At 35.4% G+C, this 25,091-nt stretch overlaps 1 protein-coding gene across 1 annotated transcript in view; it reads left to right on the top strand.

Annotated features, from left to right (window-relative positions):
• PLCZ1 (phospholipase C zeta 1) overlaps positions 1-25,091 on the top strand; it is a 57,890-nt gene that overhangs the window by 15,032 nt on the left and 17,767 nt on the right. Inside the window, exons 4-9 of the mRNA XM_064515665.1 lie at positions 1,709-1,910; positions 3,379-3,523; positions 6,267-6,419; positions 18,211-18,438; positions 20,730-20,886; positions 22,450-22,566. Of these exons, the coding sequence (XP_064371735.1) occupies positions 1,709-1,910; positions 3,379-3,523; positions 6,267-6,419; positions 18,211-18,438; positions 20,730-20,886; positions 22,450-22,566 (1,002 nt within the window). The remainder of the gene's footprint in view (positions 1-1,708; positions 1,911-3,378; positions 3,524-6,266; positions 6,420-18,210; positions 18,439-20,729; positions 20,887-22,449; positions 22,567-25,091) is intronic.

The raw sequence follows: 25,091 nt of genomic DNA, 5'->3' as shown, positions 1-25,091 counted from the left end.
ATCTTGGCAAATTGGAGAAATGATATAGAAAAAAAGGATGAAGTTCCATAAGGAAAAGTCCTATGTTCCATTTAGGGACATCACACATCAGGAAGGATTTGAATGATTGGAAAGAGTCAAAGTAGTACAATGAAAATAGTCAAAATTCTAAAATCTAACCTAAGAAGAAAGATGGAGTGAGTTGGATTAGTTTCTTTGAGAAAGCAGTGAGCTGAGGGGAGACATAACAGCAGTCTTCATATGCATAAGAGACTGAAAAAAGGAGGGGAATAGTACAAAATACAACAAACAACGCACAGCAAGGAAGATTCAGGGTAAATGTTAGGGCAAACTCTCTAACAGTAAGGCTACTTAGGCATTGAAATGGTTTTTCTAGGGAGCGTGGGAATTCTTCACTGATGGAGGTCTTTAAAAATAGTTCAGACAGAAATCTGTTAGGAGTAGCATTTGTATGGTTAAGGAGAACAGTATATGTATCGACAACCTCTGGAAGGACTCCATCACTACTTTTCTATTTCTATTTAGTATTTTAAAACATTGTGAAGTTTCCTAGTTCAAAAAACTGTACAATTTAGAAATAATTATTTTCTTTGTGTTATCTTCATCAGAATGATTTTAATGAATTCTTATTCAGATATAAAATATTTTAGTCAGTAGACATATTAAAGATTGGTTATTGCAACTCTACTCTGTAAATCATGATTCTTATAAACGTATTGAGAATTAACAAATCAGACAAGGGTTTGAGGGTTTTGGGCAAAATTTTGTAAAGATTGACCTCTTTAAATCATTGTTACCATAAAATAATCTTTGATTACTTACTGCTTAAATATCCCTATCTACTATGCTGACAAAAATAACTGCTTCATGAAAAGGTTATTTTGCAGCAAAAAATGGGCAAAATCCCTGACTAATTCAAACTAGGTTATGTTTCAAAGCAAAGATGACTTCTGAAATTATATCATTTGCAAAATTATAACTTTTGAAGCATGACATTGGAGCAGCAGTTGGCAGTATAATGGATCTGTTTGTCATTATATCAGTTAAAAACAAAACAAATGGGATGAGTATCACTGGTATGATGGCAATTAGCACATTTTGTTATAGAGGCAGTAATACAATAAGCTTGATTTGCAATTCATCTTTATGGGCAGTCATTTATTTTGCTAAAAATGCTATTTTTACTTAAAATAATTCTAATTTAAATAATATTTCATCACTATCTATTTGGGATTTTCCACCATTGAGGAAGATGTTTGGTAGTGGGAATCATAGTTTCTGCAAGATTATTTCACCGGTCTTTGCTTGACATTTTGGCAAATAACTCCTGTTCTTTCAGCCGAGGAAGAAAAGTTCTTTTTGTGCATTGACTGGCATGGTACTTTCCAAAAATAAACAACAGCAAATATTTTCCTTTATATTTAAGTAAAACTATTGCAGGCTTTTCTTCCTGATGTTCACAGAAGAATAAAAACATCAGAACACATTCATATACTTCCTCTCATAATTTTGAACCTCATGGGCTCTAGAACTGCACACATCTGATGCTGCTTTTTATCCTGTTTTGTATTAATTTAAAAATTGCAGGAAATAGTTATGCTCCATAACCTTTAGTAATGTTTGGAATTAGCTAAATTATGGAAAGTATACAGACATAACCATCAGTTTAGCTTTACACAGGAAATTTTTTGCTTTCTTTTTTGTTCAGTGAGGAAAAGAAGGCAGATGTCATTTGAAGGATTTATAAGATACTTGAACTCAGAAGACTGTTTGATATTTAGAAAAGATCACAGGACTGTCTACCAAGATATGAACCGGCCATTATGTGACTATTTTATTTCATCTTCTCACAACACCTATTTGATATCAGACCAATTAATAGGGCCCAGTCATTTATGGGGATATGCCAGGTATTTAGATACTTTTTAAAAATTTTAAATATTCTTTAGCTTTTTAAATAAATACTATGTCATATGTAATGCTGTTTGGCAGTAAGGGACAAAAACATCACAGATACAAGTGGAAAATGTGAGAGTGATATTTTATTTTGTGTGTACACATTTCAATATATTTGCCAAACCATCTGTTCTTAGTCTGAAAATGATCTATTTTTTCACTCACATCACATAAAATCTACCTTGCAGCAAATGACATCTATAGTATGCTGTACAGTATAATTAAATCAGTTTTTAGTTTCAACATGCAATGCAAAAATAAATAACTCCCTGGAATAAATGTAAGATTTCTGGGCCAGCTTTATTCTGATCTATATCTTTATACAGTATGTAGAGGCCCAGGATGGTGGAGTGTGTCAAGGGTATCTGAGAACAGTGTATGTTGCAATGCAATCAATTTGGAAGGAAAAAATAAAGGGTTATGTGGGCACTATGGTAGGCTGGAGGGAGAAGAAACTTTGTATTTGAATGTGCAGCCTATGACTCCAAGAGGAAAGGGAAACCAGAATGCCTTATTGCCAAAAAGCATTGAGAAGAAGTGTACAGGGATGGAGAAAAATGGGTTACGTAGTAAAGTCAATAGAGATAGAGACAGAAATTTGCTCTCTGTATGTCCTCTAATGACTTGCCACAATCCAGAACACTAGTGAATCCGTTTCTAACAATATTAAAAATGGTATGTGCTAAATACTGCATAGCTTAAAATAATTGCAAATGTCTTATAAAATCCCCTTCTCTTTCTGCTTAGTTGTTATTGGTGTAAAGGAAATACAAAATGATAAAATAAGGACATATCCAGCTAGAAGCCTCTTAAGATAATGTTAACATGTAAAGGACAACATGTAAAGGACAGACTGGTAATTAGGTAAAATAGTCTACAAGGACATTAAATTAGTAGGAACACAAATGCTAGAAACTTAAGACATTCAAGAAGTACTATTAACTTATTAAAACTTGCAACAGAGTAAAAAACACAAGCATAACCTGACTAAGTGGGATGTTGATACTTTTAAGCGTAATGTTTTTAAAAATATTCAGACACTCCTAGAATAATAATAATAAAAAAACCCTTCAAACATTTCTACTTCTATTTTAAGAAACCATTTGCCGGCCTTCCAAAATTGTTTTCTTTAAAACTTTGACTCTCATTTTTAATCTTTTAATGAAGGAGAGTCACATAAGATACCTTCCTCCTCAATGCTCTGCTAAAGTTTATTACCTAACATGCCTAAGATAAATAACAGAAAATATAGTTCTATTTCAACCTTCATAATTTGATAGGATTTATTTTCTTTTGTGATGATCGATAGGCTAAGTTTTTTGTAATTATTCAGCAGGCATATAATGAGAAATACATCAACATATATAAGAAAGTGTGGTGTCTTTCTCTGACTGTAAAATTGTTTCTCCTGTTCTTTTGAAGTGCTCTGCTAAAAGGATGTCGTTGCCTGGAAATTGACTGCTGGGATGGCTCACATAACGAACCTGTTGTATATCATGGTCATACTTTGACAAGCAAAATTTCATTTAGTTCTGTAATTCATGTGATAGGCAAATATGCATTTGCGGTAAGTATATATATGTTAATTGAAATGCTATGGTGGCTTTAACAAAGTCCTTGAATATGCATGTTGTCTAAGTTTCTCCTGGAGAAAAAGACAAGAAACTGAGACATTGCTTGTTGCAGTGGGCACTGTTGAAACAAATTAGGAGAAAACTGTGCCACCTGTTCTTTAATGTGTACATTTTAAATGAATAGTAAACTTATTTGCTGATATTAATTATAAATTAAAACTGGGGCAATAAATTCAGAAGATCTTACTCAGCTTGTTAGATGGAATTCTCACCCGAGGTCATCTCAAGAAGGACTGAATATAAACTAAAAAACAACTTCGGTACAGTTTAGTGTTTTACCTCTTTATATTTTTTCATTTTGTTACTTATTCTTCTGTTGCTGCCATTCTGTCTTATGTTCTATGTTTCAATTTGCAAAATACAGAGGGAATAAAAGGTTACATTACAGCTGATTCTGAGTCTTACTTTGTTTAGCATGTCCTCTTTTTAAGTATCTTTACTACTTTGAATTCAAGACCTGATAAAGGTTTCCATCTACTGTTATCTTTTTGTTAGATGACTCATTAAAGCAATGTCCCTTCTGCCTATCTCTGGCAAAACAGTGAAAGCTGGATATCTTTTGGCACTGTCTCAGTCTTTTATATAGGTTTCTGGCAAAACTCCTGCCTGAAGGATAAGTCCTGAAAGACTTATGATAATTCTTAGATTCAGGCAAGTTTTGCATTATGTGTGTGCATATATACACACATGCTGATATATATGGGTTTGTATGTATATAATACACACACACACACACACACACACACACACAGAGCCTTTGCAGTTAAGCACAGCTATATTTTTATTTTCTGTACAAAATTAAATGAGTCCGATTTTAGAAAATAATAAAAACAAAAATATGATTTTATTTCGCTGTTCTTCATGACACATTAGATGCAACTCACTTGTCTTTGCTATTACACAGCATATTGTACGTTGCTATAATACAGGCTTCATTTAACAGGACCAGGTATGGAAAAAATCATAAAACCACACAAATAAATAATGGTTCCAGCCACCTGTCCACCTAGGCTAAAATCCTGCTTCTGATAGTGGCCAATAGCTAATTCTTAGTGGAAATGTGTAAAAAGCAGGGTAAATATAAAGTGGTACTTCACTTGGATATCAACAGTTTAGGTACTGCCCAAGCAAAAATTTAATTCAGACTATTTATTTTTAGTAGTCACCAGTGTTACGGGCAGCTTAGGAAAATTATTTCCACAGTCTAAATGGACATCTCTAGTTTGGAGCTATTCTCTAAAGTTTACTAGATTTCTCATGTTTCATCTCTCTTGCTTGAGTGCTGTGATGAATAAGGAGTAAAAACTATGCATTGCTTGTTCATGTCAAGACAGTGATTTCTGACAAAATTTTTAAGGATACTGTCAACTTAAAATATAGTCAATTAGAAACTCTCACAATTTAAAACAAAAAACATTTAATCCTGGGTTCTTTTGTCAATTGCAGTTGCATAATCAGATTTTACCTTTAAAAACAAAAAATATTTTTTCCTCTTTTCACAGTAGACCAGTATAAATAAATTTTCTATACTCAAATTTTCTATACTCAAAACAAAGAAAAAATCCTGCAAAATACAGGAATATTTTAAATCTATTTCACTTTCAGTAAACTGGTGGCTACAAGTAACATTTAGCTGAAAGCCAATTTTGCTTTGTTTTTCATGTGTTTTTCGTTGTCCTTAAAATGGATTGCAGCCACTAAAGGAGCTATGACTTAAATATGTGAGATGTAAATTTAAGATACCTGATTGGATCAAATTTTTTCTATTCCTATATGCACATGAAAATAGTAATCATTATGATTTCTATTTTCCTTTTTCCTTGTTTCCCCTTATTAAAATTCACAAATGTTCACAAAACATAGTCATTCTTTCTAAAAAAATTCATCAACTCTATGGGATAATTCCCTTTTGTGATTACTTAGTCAACAGAATCATAAAAGCAGTTTGTCATGATATAAGTCCAATGGAAAAAACTTCTTAGGAATGGAAGGTATTAGATATTATCACTACTATCACTTTTTTTCCCCATGAATTCATCTGTCGAGAGACTCTGTTCCAGACATGCAGTAGTCACTGCATCATTCTTTAGAAGCTCTGCGTATCAGCTGAGCCATTAATTCTGTGACAAATATTGCTTTCTGCTATCAGCCTGTAGTCTGTCCTGTGGAATCGAATCAACTTGATTTTAGGTTGATTCAACACTTACTTTCTTCACACCCAACATTAGTCAGTATATGAAACGCATCTGATAAATTAAGTTGTTTTCTATTGCTTATTGGACAAATGCACTTCAGTATGCACTGTTAGCATATATATTACCTGGTTTCATTACTGAAGTGTTATATCCTTCTTAACTGATCTTTACTTGGTTTCCCTAATTGTTTCTCTTTTCATCTCTATGTATGTCCATCCCTGTTTCTAACTCCTCTTAAGTTTTTGAGGATTATTTTTTTCTCTTCTTTGGACTTAATCTTTCAATTATACTTTTTCCTCTTCCATAAATATTGTAAGCTTTTTAGTTTGTTATTAACCTGAAACAACTGACCTAAATTCTGAATATTTTAAAAAACAAGGAAAATACGAATTACTAAGGGGCCTTTTGTAAGATATTTTGGGGAATCCAGTAGTTCTCTTCTTATTTATTAATCACAGTAATCTTCAACTTATATTTTCAGGCATCTGAGTATCCAATTGTACTATCTTTGGAGAATCACTGCAGCCCCAAGCAACAAGAAGTAATGGCAGACTATTTAGAAAATATTCTAGGTGACAGACTTCTTACTTCAGCAATTGATGATAAAGTGCCAACTGAACTACCTTCTCCTGAGGTAACATTGTATTTTTCTCCGTGAAAGATAGGGAAAAATACAACTTCCGATAGTTTTTGTTCAGAATCTTCTGAAACTGGATTCATGAAACTGCTTCATCTGGTGTCTGAAATGGACTTCAGATAGTAAAACAGAATTAATTACACAACACAAAGAACACATGAAAAAATAAATTAAAAAAAAAAACAAAAATAAATCATGTGGGTTGATATGGAAGGCTATGTTTAAAGCAAAACTGTTTCCAGGACAACCTTGAAACATATAGATGACAAGAGATAACACTAACATTTTGCAGAGCCCTAGATCTTCTGGTTCACATGATTCCAATTTCTGGGGCTTTGTATACATTAAACCTTTGATTTTATTTTGTATTCAAATGCAGTTAACTAAAGTTTGTAGGTTAAAGTTTATTTTACATGGAAACATGGCAGCTCTAGTAATGTGTCTTATTATTGTGAACCATACTAACAAGAGAATCTACCTCTAAAGAGGGCACATTTATTCATAGGGAAGTTAAATGACTTGCCCAAGATTGTAGAAGTAAGTATCGTTGAATCTGAACTCTGAATCTGAAAGCTATGCAAGCAATCGATAAATTTTATTTTGGAAATTTCAAGTTATTGAACAAATGTGCTATAATAAAAATCTTTCAAAATTTCTGTTGATCCGTAAAGTCGACATTTCCAGATTAAACTGAACCATTCTCTTCAACATGATATGAAACTTCCAGTGTTTTCAAGTTTTAAAAAAGGAAACAAAATATAAATTTTTATACAACATTATGCTTTGTACCAAAAAGTCAAAACACTCTAAGTATTGCTTGTATCTGTTTTTTGATGATTTATTTTTTGTTTCTTAGACTGAAAGGATTTCCTGAAATTTGAACAAGTTATTGAAATGGAAACCTGAATCTATATTTTTTATTCATAAAAATGTTGATGGAAACATTTCATCGAGTTCTGTTACCACAAAAGCATTCTTTCTTTCTCAGTGTGTTTGTCCCTAAAGCAGGGTTTCTCAGCTGGTGGCTTGAGACCCCTGGGATATGAAGTCAGAAAAGGCAATTAGATGGGTGCTGAAAATTTTATTGCAAACTAAAACAAATAAATTCCTACTGCTCCATTCTTCACACACAATTTTCTTTCAAGGTCAAAAGAGTTCTTCTATTTTCTTGCAACACAAACAGATGCATACACACAAAAGATTATTTAGGCTTATAACTGTTATCAGTGATATATTTTCTACACTTTCTTTATAGTATCTGAAAGGGAACAAAGAAAATGTTTTATTTCAAAGAGGGAGTCACCAGTTTGAAAACGTAGGAAACACTGTCTTAAGGAAAGAAACCACATGCAAACACACAACTATTTTTGTAAAGGATTTGTCATGAAAAAAGCATTTGTTGATTTTCTGAAGTGGCCTGCCCAGAAGATTTGCTAAAGCATTACCATACTGCTTTATTTTCATAACAATGTTGTTGTAAATATATTTTAATATATCTTAATAAATTACACAATAAGCCAACATCTTTTGTAGAATGTAGCACTATATTTTTATATCACACTGTCTAATTTCAATTTGCAACCTTGAAAATTATGCTGTAAATTAGAAAAAAAAAAAAAACTGTTAAATGTAAGGCTTTGCTTAAAATCATCTCAAAGCATAGCTGCATTCAGTCTCAATGCTGTTCAGGGATTGTATGTCCTCTGCAGCAAACACTGAATTGGTGTACCACATCTGAATTGCATACTAAAAATATTACTTTCTATGGGATATGTCCTCTGCAGAATATTTTTTGGTGCTTAGGGAATACATACTTCGTATTTCCATAGTTCAGAGTTTTCTGAAGTCAGCTCTGTAGAAGCTTCCACACTTATTCACCACTTACTAGTAATTATGATGATTCAGTTGATATTCATTTTATCTGATTTTTAATATTTTAAAGTTATGCGAGATGTATTCTACTGTAAGAGTCACCTGAATAATACTAGTGTCCTCAACCGATTTACAAAATATGAGAGAATTTAATAAATTATTATGTTGAGAATGAACAAGGATTACGGTCATCTCCATTTCAGTTAGCTGGTCTGATCAAGCACATAAAAAAACAGTTTGGATTTTATTTTGCCATGGAAATATTTAGTTATGACTGAATTTGTAAATGCAATATGAAACTTGACTTTTGGCTAGCATCATTTTGAAGAACCATTTTTGATCCATGATCAAAAGAAGTTTTGTTGCATCACATCCCTAAAGCTTGGGACCTGATGCATATTGAAGGCCTGGATAAATTCACTGTCATTTGAGTGAGTCAGATACTCAACTTTAGTTCTGTCTGCTTTACTTAAGCAGCACGAAAGAAATGTTGCAGAACCATAAATGATCAATGATCTTGGGGTAAGGGATTCTCAGCTAAAATAAAACAATATACTTGCTTCCTGTATCAGTTACCATTCCACTTTTTTCAGTGCCAGGCAAGAGCAGGGGAGATGCTAGCATGTCTGGTATATGATTCTGTAGAAATGCATCTGGTAATGCAGTCCCAGGAAAATTATTGGATGAGAATTATTAATACTGGTAACTGAGTAAAGGCACTTAAAAAAAAAGATTTTCTAATTTTATTATAATTAAAGACTTCTAATATATGTCTAGTAGAATATAAAAATTGTTGGGGCAATTACAGTTCATTGTAACTGCTCAGACATGGGATTGATTCAACGGAATGGAAAATTGCTCACTGACGTGGCTCAAGTGCAGTGAATACGCTTGCTCGGAAGTTGAATATGGCCTGATCTCCCTAACAGCCCATCTTGAAAAAGTTACTAGTCATAGTAAGATCACTAGCCAAAGGAAATGGTGAACCTGCCTACACAGCTACTTTTACTAGAGAATTCTTAATACGTGTATTTATGTATCTATATTATATTCACGCACAATATAAAGGAGAAGCTTTGAAATTCAGTTTCCTTTTCAGAAATGATCCTTTGTAACTCATGTATATTTATATGTGAACCTCGATCTGCCATTGAATATTAAATAAAAATGTTAAACAAATAGAAAATATAATAAAAAACAATATTTTTAAAAGTAATTTTATATGCTCGAATTTAGCCAAGCCGCAGGTCCTAAGATTTCTTTGCAGAGTCCTGTTCAGCAAGTTTTATGGCCAACATCCATTCCTTTCACCTAGATTATTAGCTTTTTCCTTACTGTGTTTGTTTTATATGTTTTTAAAGTCTGTTCTAAATATTAATTTTTGATTATACTTTCTTCAGTGTGGCTTCTTTTTGTAGACTGTCACCCCTGCTTTTATTAAAACAAAATAAAAGTAAGTGGTAAATTGCTTATATGCTAAAATATTCACTTTTGTTAATTCTAAATGAATTAATTGAATATATCATACTAAAGTAGCTGAGCATTAAGGTACATACATTTTAAGTCACTTTACTATTTCTTTGAAATGAATTATTTTAAGCTGAAGAATATAAATATTCAAATTTGAGTTACAGTGCTTTCCCTCCATTTGCTCTACAACCTTATTTACCTTCTCTCTTTTTCATCTTCATCTTCCTTGTGCTGAGCTCTCCCCTCCTCCATCTTGGCTGGTCTTAGCAAGGAATGTGGGAGGGCATTGAAAGGGTAGAGAGTCTTTCACTCTTCATTGACATTGACAATAACCACAGAGACATTTATGGTAATATGCTCTGTTAGAGAATATTCCAACGCAATAATATCCTAGGGACACACCCCAAACCTCTTTACTTCTATGTGTGGCTCGCGTGCCTCTAAATGCGATGGGCATGCTTCTGTCTCCCAGGTCCTCTCAACTGATTGACTGCATCAGAGCAACTTAGTGATCACGTAAGTTGTCACCTCTTGTCTTCGTGACCTGTGCTATTGCCTTCTTTGCTAGGCTCTTTTTAACAACCTGCCTGTAGGACCTACAGGATCCCTCAGTGCTTTAGCCCCGGGCTAACCAGTTCAGCCCTTCCTCCCTTACCTCTCAGATTTCTTTGGTAAGAGCCTTCAGCATAACAGCTTCTCCCTCTCTCATGGGACATAAACACTGTGTTTCAGAGGCGGGAAATCCTTGTCATCTGACAGCCACTGTTGTTGGTCCTATTTTTGCTGGTCCCATCAAGGGCTCATGCAAGGCTTCTTTCTAAACCCACATCTCAGTGCTCTTCAGGATCCAAATAGAATAGTCTGTACAGCAGGTGGAGTCCCACAGTATTTCTCCAAACACTTCACAGAAACATTTGCCTATGTTGTATATAGCCTTACAGGTTCTATTAGGTCTTGGGGAATTGGAGATCTCCATGGACATTATTTTCTCCTGTATTGTCTGATTAGTTTCCTACTTCCTTTTATAAGCAGGAGTTGAGCTGGACCTTTGTCAACAGAGAAGTCTGTCCATGTCTGGAAAAAAGATTAGAAGGCAGAGCAAAGCCAGTCTTAACTTCACACTGTTGTAAATCTGTGGGAAAATCACAAGCAGGCCCAGAAAAGAAAATTGAATGGTCACTGAAAGTTATGGATTTTTCCTTTTTCTCAACACCCCTTTTCTCTGAAACACAAAACCCAGAAAATTTCAGGAAAAGAGATTTTCTACTTCTTTGGCCTCAATCAGCTGATCACCCTGCAGCTGGATGTACTGGTATTGTAATTCCCTGGAATGTTACTGTATTCTGTAGCATCTCAACAGACAGTTCCTCCTCTGCATGATATCTGGGTGGAGTGGAGGAAAGAGAAATTTTTTTGCATTATTTCATGTTTTCTTTTACCAGACACGCACACTCCTTATCCATTGAGAAAACCTGAGGCCACCTTTGTGTCTGAGAAAGCTTCACCAGTCTTTTCTGCCATGTCCTCTTATGTCCTTCCTGCCCAGATGTTTTGCCATCCAAAGCAACAGACCCACTACAATCCCCTCCTCACGTTCTTGGTGACTATAGTGCTTCTAAAGAGACTTTATGAACTTCTGTTAATATTCTCTGAAAGAGTCCTCTGAGTCAGTTCACACATTAAATGATATTTGAGATCACTGACTGGCACTGGACATCTCTACCAATCACATCAGTACTCTTGGATTATGCTGATATGTGACCAAATTTGTCTTGTGCAGCAACTTGTAGCTGAACTTAGAAAATATCAAAATCCTAGAAATGAGATCAGCTTTTATTTACCCTGCTGAATCCCTCCTCTCTAATGGATTTAACTACTACTGAAAGAAAAGAGTAAGCCACAAACATAACAAATGAAAAAGACTGTAAGTGCATTGATGCTTTTGATAAAGGTTTATTCTTCAGTTATTATGTATTTTAGCACATCAAACAACATTACACTGCTGATGATATATACATGAACTACTTAGAGATATTTCATTATCTGCAGTTTTCTATCACAAAATTTTAAAGAGATGTTGATACATTGTTAGCTGAAAGTGAAGTGGCAGCAATGATTATTTCACAAGTCTTCAGTGTTTCTCACACAGCTGCCAGATCAGTTGCTATGCTGTGGCTGCTCAGGAGCATTTTTGGCCACAGTCTCCAAGGTTTCCTCACAGTCGTTAAAGGCATGCTATCTAAATGAAAGGACTTATTTAATAATCTCTTGATAAAGATTCAGCAAAGGATTTTAAATCCTATTATTAGGGGGAAAACTAACTAACCCCATAGTCAGAACTCCTCCTTCAGCATTTTCTACAGCTGTATCTTCTCAATTACACAAATTAGGAGCTTTCCTTTTGCAGTCACTGTTTTCCCAGAATGCACAAGTCTGGGTGCATTCATATCAGTCCTCACTGCAGTCCTCAATATCTAGATACAACATTTAAGGGTATGTCTAAGAGATTCGTATTTATACGGCCCTTTCTTCCTTTCTCTGTAAGGTCCTGTCTTGCTGAGAAACTGTCAGAACGTGATTGTACCTGGCTCTCTATAATTTTTGAAAAATAGGTTCTTACTGACTGTCTATAATATCTGACAGAAAGGTAACAGACTCATTAACCTGTGGTTATATTATTCAATTTTCAGTCTAATCATCTCTGAATTTTCCTCACCCATTCCCTTATAGGGTTTTATAGTCTTATTTCCTTGTTATTGAAAAAGCAGGAGATGATGATTTTCCTTCAGAAATTCAATAGCAAGATTGCTTTAGCATATGTAATTCTGTTGCTTCAGAGAGGACATTGGTTTGTATTTTTCTGACCTACAGGTAACATGAACAAATTTCTAGATCAAGACTTCATATCAGAAATATATTTGCTTCTCAGCATATCAAAAATATTTCCAGTCTACAGTCTTGCCTTTCAATCTGTCTATGGCACCTGTTCTTTACAAAAATATTAACTGAGAAGAAAGATGTTGAAAATTCAACACACCTGGATGATGACCTCAAAAATAACAGACACAGTACTGCTTATTATAGAATTTCTGGAATCTCTAGGTTCTAGTGAGAACTTACAGAAGTGTCACCTGATTTCTACATGGTCTCTGGGCATTGTACTCTGCAGTGTTTATGTGCTTTACAGAGGCCAATATATAACTGTCAGATTTGTTTCCGCACTATTGTGACCCTAAAAGAATATTTAGGCCTCTCTGCATTGCACAAGTGTTTGTGTATACTTTTATGACCCTAAGTCATAAATATGCTTAGTCACAGTTGCCACCTTCCTGACCTGGGAGCACATTCTGCAGGGCTGAAAGTGAAAGGCTTCTGAGGAACACTGTTTCCTCAAAGTGTATTGAATGTTAGACAGTCACCTGTTCTGAACAACTTCCTGGTGTTGTCAGACAACATCATAAAATGATCACAGACGATACCACTGCCATATTTTATAACAATCAGATAGGTTTGAGGTTGAAGTTTTATTTAGTGTATAAAAAACAGATCCTTTGTCTGGGAAGGTATCTTCTCGGAGCTTTGTACAAGTTGGTAGGGAATCTGAGTATGAGGGCCCTGAGTGCACCACACTGTAATTGCCCTGACCAGCCTGTAACTATCTTCTTCTGTAATCATCTTCTGCAACATCCTTCCAACCCACCCACCAGGGGTTTTGCTGCCTGGGTACAAGGTCAGCTCTGGTATGGCACAGGTGTGCAGTCTTGGACAAGACTTTTGTGACAACAGCTAAGTTGTGAGAAAGAGCTTTCATCTGGGGCCTCCACCTGTGTACCCTCTACACATTGGCTCAGGAGCTGCATTTAAGCTCAGGCTTTTGCCCTCGGTCCTCTCCTGAGCTACACTGTAAATATGCAGTGCCTAGCCATATATCTTGCTGTTTCTGACTTTGTCTTGCTGATTTCCTTGCACTGATGATGGGAGTAGTAACCTCATGCACCAGTGCAGGCCGAGGGCTGACTGGCTGGGAAACAGCTTTTCAGAAAAGGGCCTGAAGGTCCTGGCAGACAACAAGTTGACCATGAGCCAGCAACATGTCTTTGTGGCAAAGGCAGCCAACAGCATCCTGGACGACATTAACAAAAGCATTGCCAGCAGGCTGAGGGATGTGATTATTATGCTCTAGTCACATTGGTAAGACCATATCTGAAGGGCTGTGTCCAGTTCTGGGCTCCCAGTACAGGAGAGACATGGACCTACCGAACCAAATCCAGCAAAGGCCACTAAGATAATTAGGGGTCAAAGCATCTGTCTTATGAGGAGAGGCTGAGTTCAGCTTGGAAAAAGGAGCTTGAGGGGATCTTATCAGTGTATATGAATACCTGATTGGGGGCAGAAGGCCTAAAGAAAACAGAGCGAGACTCTTCTCAGTGGTCTCCAGGGAAAGGGTTAGAGGTGCCAGGTGCAAATTGAGATACAGTAAATTCCACCAAAACATAGGAAAAAACTTTTCTACCATGAGGCTGGTGCAACACTGGAAGAGGTTGCCCAGAGAGGTTGGGGAGTCTCTGTCTTGGAGATATTTAAAAACCAACTGGATATGGCCCTAGGTCTAGCTGACCCTGCTTTGAGGAAGGGTGTTGGACTACATGATCCCAAGAGGTGCCTCCAACTGCAACCATTCTGTGCTTCTAATGACTTGGCCTGACTTTGGACCTGCCATGTCACTACAGACTTGTCTGGCAGTCACTGGACTGCTGGCTGAGCTTAGCTACCGTCATCAGACCTGCTCTGCCCCATGCCTGTCTTGCTGTCATGTTTTCACTTCAGCCAGGAAATTAATCTGCCAGTGTCACCCCTCCCAACTTTCTGCAGCTTTGTTAGGCATGTTTTGCCTTTTTATATTTCCAATACAAGCATCATCCTCTTCTTGAATCATCAAAGATTGCTGATACTTTTATAAATAACAGCTATACTTAACAATAGCGTCCTGTTATTTTCATTCAAGATAGATTTTGTCAATGCCTTGAAAACTTCACCTATGTAAGACTTCACAAAAGGTGTTCCATCTTTACCACATATCAGTATTAAAGCCAGTAATATAGTGCTTGAAATAGAAAATGATGTAAAACTTTAAACTGTTTTTAACTTTGTTACTTAGCCAGGTTTTCAGGATTTGATATTTCTATTACTAAGCACCTAAAGTTACTCAGGAGAGAAGAAGAAGGTAAAACATGCTAAATTTAAATAGGAGAAGCATTTCTTTTATTTTAATGGTCATGTCACAATTCCAGGATTTGTTCTCATGTTTCTGTGATCTGAAATCTGGCCCTTCTCACATTACTTCTAATAGTCTGCATGGTAGTTTTGTCTCATCCATGGCAAACTGCTTGTGATTTTGTGTTGGAGTCTTGCATTACTTCAGCTGTTCTGATTTATGTTGTACTTTGTGATCTCCATCACCTGAACAGGAACACCTGTTTAGAACAAGAACTAAGTTTTGTTGCTTTAAATATTTAAATCAATTTTTCCAGCTCATTGTATCTGGAGGTTTTTGCCAATTCTAGTCTTAAAGTGTTCATTATGTTGTAGGAAAGATCTGTTTGGCCGGAAGCAGATCCCAATAATAGCTAACTAGCTAACCAAAATCACTGAAACTGAAATGATTATACTTTACATATGACTATGTAGTAAATATATAAGTACTTTTTAAATATTTTGTATTTTATATTTAAACTATAAGAACAAAGTTATTGTGGGCATTCAGACTTTCAGCTGATGATCTGCTTGTAAGATCTAGGCACATTTGTACAAGAAAGATGCCACATGATTAGCATGCTGATTACCAATTAAAGCATACAAATTTCACTTAGTCACTGATTTTGTAACCATACATTTATTATAACTGTTTTTGCAGCTTTGTTTGAAGCTCAGACTTAAGATGTATAGCGTGTCTTTTTCAGTTCATGGTTTGGTTTCAATGATTTCGGTTAGCTGTTATTGGGATCTGCTTCTGGCCAAACAAATAGCAAAATTTCTTCTTGCTACAGAATATCTCTTTGAAAAGAAAGCTACAATTTTAAAAAGCTATCTTCCATGAAAAAAATGAAATGATTGTCCTGCCTCTGGGTATTTACAACTTTGCTAATGGTTTATAAACAGAATTTTAGAAAGCATTTGCTTTAAAACTTCATGGCCTATTTTTATATGATAACAGAGACTGTGATCTTTTTTACTTAAATAAACTACATACAAGGGGCACTAAAATATCCTTAGAAATGTTCTCCTTCCCTTCTATACCAGATCTTTTCTGATTTTTGGAATTAAATCTTATCTGTGATCACCAAAATATAAGACCAAAAGGGAACATAGCTGTTAAGTATCAGGAAATATGAAGATACAAAGGAAAATTCAGAACTCTTTAAAATATAAGAAGTATTACTCATATTAAAGCTCTTCTAAAAATATCACAGAAAAAGAATGGGTGCATCAATAAGTAATGAAGGAAGTGTTAAAGTGCATCCGTATTCAGAATCACCCTTGCAGAGAGATTAAATCTTACACTGCCATGGCACTGGTAGAAATTAAACATAGGATATCTCATCCACTTGCACACTGACAAACTTGATCCTACTAATACAAAATCTGAAGTGATAGGGAGATTATCAGCAATGGAAATTGCTATTTAAATAAATGCAATGTCTATTTCTTGCCTACAGCTCTAGTCATTTCTATTATATAGTACCAATGTTTCTATCAATCATTCATGCTTTTCATACTTAGTTAATGGATAGCTTAAAATGTGATATTTGACACACACATAAGTTCAGTTATGCTTTATTTAATGTGTACGTATTTCTTGTTTGCTTTTTTAACTTTACCATACAAAACTTAAGGGGTTTTTTGTGAATTCCTTTGTCCAAGAGTCTAAATAAGTCCTGCTACTCACTGGCAATTACCGCGTACAGAGGTAAATATGAATATCTGTTACATAACGGCTGTTTTACAGTGAAGTTTATTTCATAAATCTAAGTGAAAACTGTATTAATAATTATCAGATTTATAGATTAAAGCTAATCTTTTTGGAAATTCTATCCTTTAATGAAGTTTCTTAGGTTCTTTATTATGGAAGTTGTGATCTTACTTGTGAAATAATACTTTATTGGATAAGCATCTACTAGATGAAAAAAAAAAAAAGAAAGAAAAAGAAAGGATCCTTTGGATAATTCTATAGCTCACCCAATCTTTCACTCAATGAAAACACATTGTAATTAGTGTAAATATCCCTCCTTTACAGTTGTCTTAAAAAAATATATATTTAGCCTTCTCAAATTACCTTCTTAAGTTCAATATTACATTTTTATGTAAAAAACTCATGGGTTTGAACATTATACATTATAAATTAGCTTTTCATTTAATTGCAAAATTATCAATATGATAATGAGTGGATACACTTAGGATTCTTTTAAAAAATGCTGTGCAACATTGTAGCAAGGGAGTTCAGAGAAAAATACATGAGAAAGATCTTCTATATTAAAAATACTGAGAATTTTAAGGATTTGAATAGCATTTTTAAAGCAATAGACTGGTTGAGTAAGCTGTTGTTGATCTGGAAGTGAAAATTCTGCTTCCAAGTTGGTAATCTCTGAAAACTGTCATTCCTGGGTGGCAGTAGCTACTAGTAAAAAGTTACTGATTATGCACATTCATATATTTATCAGTAGGAATTGTGTGATCTTTGGCTTTATTTTCTCTTGCAAGACTAATAGTCCTCTCAGTGAGTAATAGTCCTCACAGTTTTATATGAAATATATCCATTTAGAGATGATACATAAAGTAGAGAGGCTACTTTGACAACAAATTACCAAACTCTGTTAAGTTAATATCGCTGAATAGATAAGATCAGCATGAAGGCCCACTCTATCATAGATGCTAATGATGTAATAAAGTTTAAGTTGGTGTACAGCACAGATGTGCACTACTGCACTAATCGAATAGAGTAACAAACTTTCATCAGCTGCAAAATTAGCTAAAAAACAGTTTCAAAAGAACATCAGATAAATGTTTATATGGTTATATTTGAAAATAAATTCATAAACAGTGAAAAAATACACATCTTGTGTCCTACCTAGCCATCACCTCTGACACCTGCTTTACTTCTCAGCTTAATCTTGCTCATAGCTTCACCATCTGTGTATCCGTGTGGCAGAGGGCCTTTTTTTTACCTGCGGTTAGATTTTTGTAGTCTATGGTGTACTTTGATCCCCGAACTCTGTTTTTGAGTGTTTACTTGGTTTTGAATCTTCCCTCACTGATATCCATCTTCACTACATTGAAACTTCACTTCATGATCGATAATTGAAAGCAGATTAAGCAATTTCTTGATGTGAAAATCTATAATTAATCAATATATAATTCTAGTTATTACTGTTTAACCTCTTTTCCACAGGCATTAAAATTCAAAATATTAGTAAAAAATAAAAAAGTTGGAACACTTGAGGAAACTATTCTCAGGAAAGGTCATGACAGTCATGGTGAGACAGGGGAAATTTTTGAAGAGATGAATCCTTCTGAAGAAGATGAGGCAGATGAAACAACCCCAATTTACCCAAAGACTGATTCATCAAAAAGAAAATGTGAAGATAGATCTTCTCCCCCACCTCGAAAAAAGCCAAAGGTAAAAACCTTTTTTCTCAGTTGAATTTGAAAACACTTGGAGGTACATCTGCTTTTTTTTTTTTTTTTTTTTTTGTTTTTGTTAAAGAAGGAATTCATTATTTCAAAACAGAGTAAATTTAAAAGGTAGACTTAAAATTATTTGGAGTAATACATTTCAAAATAGTATTTTTTCAGCTTAAGGTTTTGAGGGTTTCCTGATTCTTACAAGACACTCCAAGGAAAAGTGAAACATAATTTAGTATCCAACCAATAAGCAACCCTTCCCTGTTCTCCCATCCTAAATTCCGCCTGCAGCTTTCACAGTCAAGTTTTGTGCTTGTCCCAGGCTCTCAGTACTCCAACAGGCCAGTGTAACACTGCCCAACAGCTCTGTTGGACTCATGGTCCTTCTGCATGAAGGATAATCAAGGTTCTAGTGGTTCCTAATGGTGAAGGACAATTATCCCTCTATCTGTTCCTTTCTGCAATCCAGAAGTCTGTCCTGGAGATCTTGAAGACATCACATTCACCTATTTTCTTGCAATCTGGATTTATGCATGAAATTAGGTGTAGACTTCTGGCTGCATTAAGAATTTTTTTAAGCACTCAGGATAACAGAAAGGGCATTTTTGCATTTATGATGAAAAGACTTAACATTAAATACTACTTCTCAAAGAGACGCTTTAAAAATTGGATGCAATTTCCGTTTTATTTTCTTTGATACTCAGATTGAACTTCCTCTTTTTTTTAATCAAATTGCTGTTCTTCACCATGGAAATCTGTTGCTCCATCAGCTTTAAAACTGCTTTCTTCAAGTTTTATAGGCAGGCAGGAAACACCCAGTATCCAGTGATTTTTGCACATCATGCTCTGATTATCTAAATATAGATAGACTGACAATACTCCTCAGGATTCTCTGTTTGTGCTGACAGGCAGTGGGTTCTTCTGTGGCTCTTTTCTCTCAGTGATGTGAAAGCCAGATCTTTGCTTTTGTCTTTTCTTTATATCAAATACTGAGAGATGGCAAGGAAAAATTCTGAGGATGGCTGGAGTCCTCTTTGAGCAGGGAAGGCCAAATTTCTTAATAATAGGGTCACATCTTGTTGCAACAACAACCACAGAAGAAACAACCACAGGTTGTTGTTAACAACAAGCACAGCAGAAAGTCTGGTGATGTTTCACAGGCAGAAGAGGTCAGGGTTTTGGGGTCCCTCTCTGCTCAGTAGCATGGTGGAAGAGTGTTGAATGCAAACCTAAGACACCCTAGAGATGCTCTTGGCTTTGACTGGGTCACTGCCTGCCCTATCCAGAGAGTCAAATTATCTAGCAGTTCTGTGCTGGTAGACTCCTATTGCTCATCAGGGGACATAGCCCCAGAATAAGTAATGCACTTCAACTTCTTGCACAGTTTAAGGGCCACAAGCTGGCAATCCCTATTATTATTTCAGATAGGAATTTGCTTCCAAAAGCTTTAATGGAATGTAAACATCATTGCCAGCATCAGCTCCTTGCTGGCTACTACCACTGATTAGCTCACAGGTTTATGTTAAGTCAAGTGAAGAGGCCACATAGTACCTCAGTATAAGATATAAGAATGTAAAATTTCAAAGTCACTTCCATCCGTTGCTCACTTTGGCAGTAGAACAAGACCAAACAAACACAATGACCAGAGAACTTTCCCTCTTAATTAAGAAGAACAGAGTTTACCTTACTTAGAGCAATACAAGGAGGACCATTCCACAGATACATTTACTTGGCATAGTAAAACATTCTCTTTTATCTACATTTTTGCATTTGGCTTTGAGCTACTGATGTATACCCTATCTCCTACTCTTTACCCTATCTCCGCTTTTTCCCCCCCCCCTTTTCCAGCTACTTCCTACTAGTATACCTTTTCTAGCACTTTAGGTATTTAGGAATATAAAATTGGACATATATTTTAGATATGAATAAATATTGAGAGCCATGGTAAATGACATTAGTATACATACCAATCTCAGAAGCAGGGAAAGTGTAAAGTTATCCTACAGAACAATGTACCAGGAGGCACTGGAAATATCCCTCCATTTACCCCACATCTACTATAACGAACACAGAGACAATAACCTTAATTGTCTCTGGCTGAATCAAATTTTTCTCTTACTACTAAAAGTCATATTTTAGGCTTAAATATTCACTAACTGTGACATGTTTTTCAAAGTTTTATGCATCGAAAATGATCTTAGTCTTCTGGACTGTTAGGAATAATAGTGAAATACGTGATAATGTAATGTTGTATTTTCTTCCATTATTTCATATTATTATTTATAGATGAAGAAGATAAAGATTGCCATTGAGTTGTCAGATCTTGTGATTTATACCAAATCTCAAAAGTTTGTAAGCTTTGAGCAGTCACGAGATACTCAGAAGTGTTATGAAAATAATTCAATTGGAGAGTCTCGAGCACGAAAACTTGTAAAACATTCAGGTATTTTCTTTTCATTTAATCAGATGAAAGTTATGATATTGCCATGGTTCATTGTTTAGGCACTGGAAGAGTTGATAAACTTTATGAAACATATATTGTCCAATTCTATTTGGTGCTTTTTTATAACATTGCTTTAGAAATATCCTGTCATTTGCACTGCATCTTTACATGTCAGTTGGTTTTCTAAGAAAAGTGGAACTCAGCATTGTTTTAAATTCATATCATTTAATAAAAACAAATATTAACATAATATAGAATATGTATGACAACCTTTTGATTTCATTTTTCTGCATCAAATGATTTAAATGCAGCAGTCAATACTTGAAAATGTATGGAAAAGGATTTTTTTTTCACATATAGGGTCTGTACTCCACTTTGGAGTTGGGCATGCATTACCCCTAGCTTTGATGGTAACTTCAGAGAAGAGAATCCACAGAAAAGACTGACTAAACCCCAAAGCAGGCAGTTTGCTTCATTGGTCCAGATCTTTAAAGCAGGCCAAGCTGGATTATTGATTCTGTGTTGGGGTGTCTCCATTTGGTGCAGGCAGTACAGCGCAGCCTCCGCTGCTTTAACACCAGCTGACTGCCAGCTGACTCAAGGGAGTGTTAAAAACAGAGATCACTGGCCATGAGAATGAAGTCTACCCCAGGAGCATCCATGCAGGGCCAGCCCAGCTGCCAGCCACTTCTTCCTGGCGATGATGTTGTTAGGTGAACGGTGCCAAACCGCATTAAAACAAGTAGTGTCTTGCCAGCTATCCGTAGGCAGAATCCTCTCCGATCGGTCTAGCAAACTAGTGAACATAAAAGTAGTTTTATTAAAAAAAAAAAAAGTGTGATGGTGGAAAGGAGCAGAGTGATGGTCTTGAAAACCTAAAGCTTTCTGTTTAATTACTGAATTGGAATAGTGTACATAGAAGTCATTCTAGGTTTTCCAGGACTGTTTAGTTTATATCTTTCTGGGCAGATACTTCTCTAGGAGTAAGAAAATCAATTCACGTCAATAGTTAGCCTCTTCTGAAGATTACAAATGTACCAATTAAGTGCTTTTTAGTGATGTGTTGTTCACACAGATTATTCATTCATTGTATATAAACCTCAAAACAACAATGAAGCTCAGATCATCTTAGAAGAGGTTTTTTCCTATTGAACAATTTAAGAATGCCTGGTTTTATATTCAATTTCCTGTTTTGTGTCCTTCAAATTCTCCAGGAAAGCATCATGGGTACAGGTGTAAAAAACATGCATTTACCAAACAAAGAGTTGAAGAATTTCTCCCTGAAGAAATGATTCTCAATTACTGAACTGCTGGAAAAAGTCTGCACTATACTATCACATTATAAGTTTTTAAAATAGGATTTTAGCCATATCTCAGGGTGGCCTATGCAGTAACCTAACATGCACAGAAATCTCTTAAAATACATACACATTAATAACTGTATACTGACTGTGTCCAAAATAAAAATTGCTAGATTAATTTATTTATTCGGATAGGACTCATTTCAAATGTAAAGCTATTAAGTAAGTTTGTCTTACCCAGATTTTATCATTCTGCTTTCAGCTCTTGAGTTTATTGCACATACTAAAAGGTTTATTACAAGAATCTACCCCAAAGGAACAAGAACCAACTCTTCAAATTATAATCCTCAAGAATTCTGGAATGTTGGGTGTCAAATGGGTAGGTACATGTGCAAAGGCTTTTGTATTCACGGCTATACAAATACAAGAGTTTTTCCCTACTGAAGTTTTTTTTGGGGGGGAGGGATGTAGTATTAGTTATGTATCTTCCCTCAGTGGCATCACTTTCATTTTCTATTACCGAAATTTCTCCTTCAGTCTACATATCCTAGCAATTTTGCATCCTAGAATCCATGAATTTGGATATAGAATTACTAGAACAAGTATTACTGTCAGTTATTTTGCTTTTGTAATTAATTACAGTTAGTACTTAATTGATTATAAGTATCACTTTCCATTAAATACCTATAATCTCACCCCAGATATCCCAGATTATTATAATTCATTGTTTCCTTTAAACTACCATGGATTTTTTCCTATTCTGTACTAAGAAAAACATTGCTAAGAAGAATAAAACGTTATTAGACTATGAATCTTATTTTGTACTACTCCCACTCCTAAGACTAAGCAAAGCATGGTTTTATCACATAAAACACTGTAGCAAAAACATGTACATAAAAAACTTTCAATAGCTAAAACAGAATTTTCTTCTTTATCTTTATATAATTTCCTTTTTTATTAACAATTCTATGATATTTCTCTGTGGTTTTCTGTAAGGAGAATCTAAATAATAACTCATATTTTACTGCTTGCCTGTTTTGGATGAAATTATGATGTTAAATTTGTTGCCTCATGTTTTGAGGTAAAAGTGAGCATGTTATACATTAAGCACTGTACTACCAGACAGGATAATTTGCAATACACCTTTCAAGAAAATTAAAATAGATTACATTCTTTTCCATTCTGTATTAATCCAGTTTCACAATCTCCATGCTTGTTTGTCAGCTGTGTTCAAGGTATGACTAGAGCATCTTCAGGAGGAGAAAATGGGAATGGTAGTTTATCCTTTTTTTAAATTACTTCCTTGTCCAGCTGAGGTCTAACCCTCTTTATTGCCTCTTTGTAGTTGGCAAGAAAATAGAAGAAACTGCCAATTTAGCTACAGGTAGGAGCTGTTGGAATGCAATTGCTTTTGCTTTCTCCTAAGGATGGCCCTATAGCATTGCTTTAGAACAGGTGATGGGAAGGTACATATGTGCTATTTAGGAATTTTCTCCCAGCAGTTGAATCCTCATCTGGGGGATCTGTTTGATTTTTCACCTATTTTATGTGACTGGGATGGCAAAGATGGTGTGGGCACTTAATATTGGTGACAAGAATTCCCAGATTATGATAAGCAGTATATGTGACCCTACAAAGAAGTACTCAGATGCTCCTGGTCAGCAGAATACCAAAAAAACAGCTGGAAAATGCTGCCACTGTCTCCAGTGACTGTATACAAGCAAATTAAATTTAGCACCTGCATTTTCTGTACAAAGTTTTTTTTTTCCCCGAGCAATGAAATAACAATAGCTTCTGTTTCTCTTCAGTTCAGTTTAGTCTTTAATTTGAGAAGGTTAAAAATAAGCATGACTCCTCTACTCAGCAGGCTTCGGAAAACCTCTCACCTGTAAGCACTTACAGCTTTAGATACAAGGTTTGCTTTGTCTTTTTGTTCTTCAGTTTAAAAGGTCCTCAGTTACAAAATCCTCTTCTAAGTCACTCTGCTCCACCTTCTTCAATCTTAGATAAAGTAGAGAGTAATCTTTTTTGCAGCCATAAATATTCTGCTTTTTATTCTGACTATGTACCGGGGTGCCTGAGGGGGCTGGGAGGTGAGCAGGGCAGTTTGCCTCAGGCTCCCTGTTTTGAGAGGTGATAGGGGTGGTCTTGCCTTGTTACGTTACACTACCTGCTCATACAGAGAGGGTCACAACTTTGACTTTGCCTGTAGCGCCCTGGCGTTTATATGCACCCTTTGTCTAGGCTCTCTTTTTCACTTTCCTTTCTTGGCTCCCAAAATGTCTTCTTGTTCAAGTTACCTTCTCAGAACTGGTGTTAACAGCGTGCTATTTCCAATCAAATATGCACATGAATATCATTTAATTCTTACTATATTTATATTTAAGCAACTGGTATGTAGTATTTCCCCAGCTACTCTCCTGCAACTCTAGAACTTAAAAGGAGCATCATGCCACAGCTTTCACTGTGAGGTTGCTGTTCCCGCTTCCGTGGCCCTGACTGCAAGCAGTGGAGGACTGCTTCAAGCCTAAATTTCTTACTGTGTGCTGTGCCACCCTAAGATATGCCATGCTGCCAATGCCGGATGATTGAAGTAATGTGGAAGGTTGCCTGAAATCATCCAGCCAGAACTGTCCATTCAGTGAAGTAACTGAACCATACTCAGACCTCAAAATCCTTCAATAATTGTCCCATTGTTATAATTTCGGCTTCCCATACTCACTGTTGTAGTGATATATACTTTTATAACTACAATAGATGTAAAAATTACTAGTTAATGTAATTTTGGTTTGTATGTATGTCATTATACATGTTATTTATGGTAATGATTTAGTCTTGGGTGGGCTATTGCTGGAAGCAGCTTGCTGTCATGACCCTACCATGTCAAATTTGTTTGACTGCGTT

Source organism: Dromaius novaehollandiae, chromosome 1, assembly GCF_036370855.1.
Source record: "Dromaius novaehollandiae isolate bDroNov1 chromosome 1, bDroNov1.hap1, whole genome shotgun sequence".
NCBI classification, from domain to species: domain Eukaryota; kingdom Metazoa; phylum Chordata; class Aves; order Casuariiformes; family Dromaiidae; genus Dromaius; species Dromaius novaehollandiae.
This window is presented reverse-complemented; position numbering and strand designations above follow the sequence as displayed.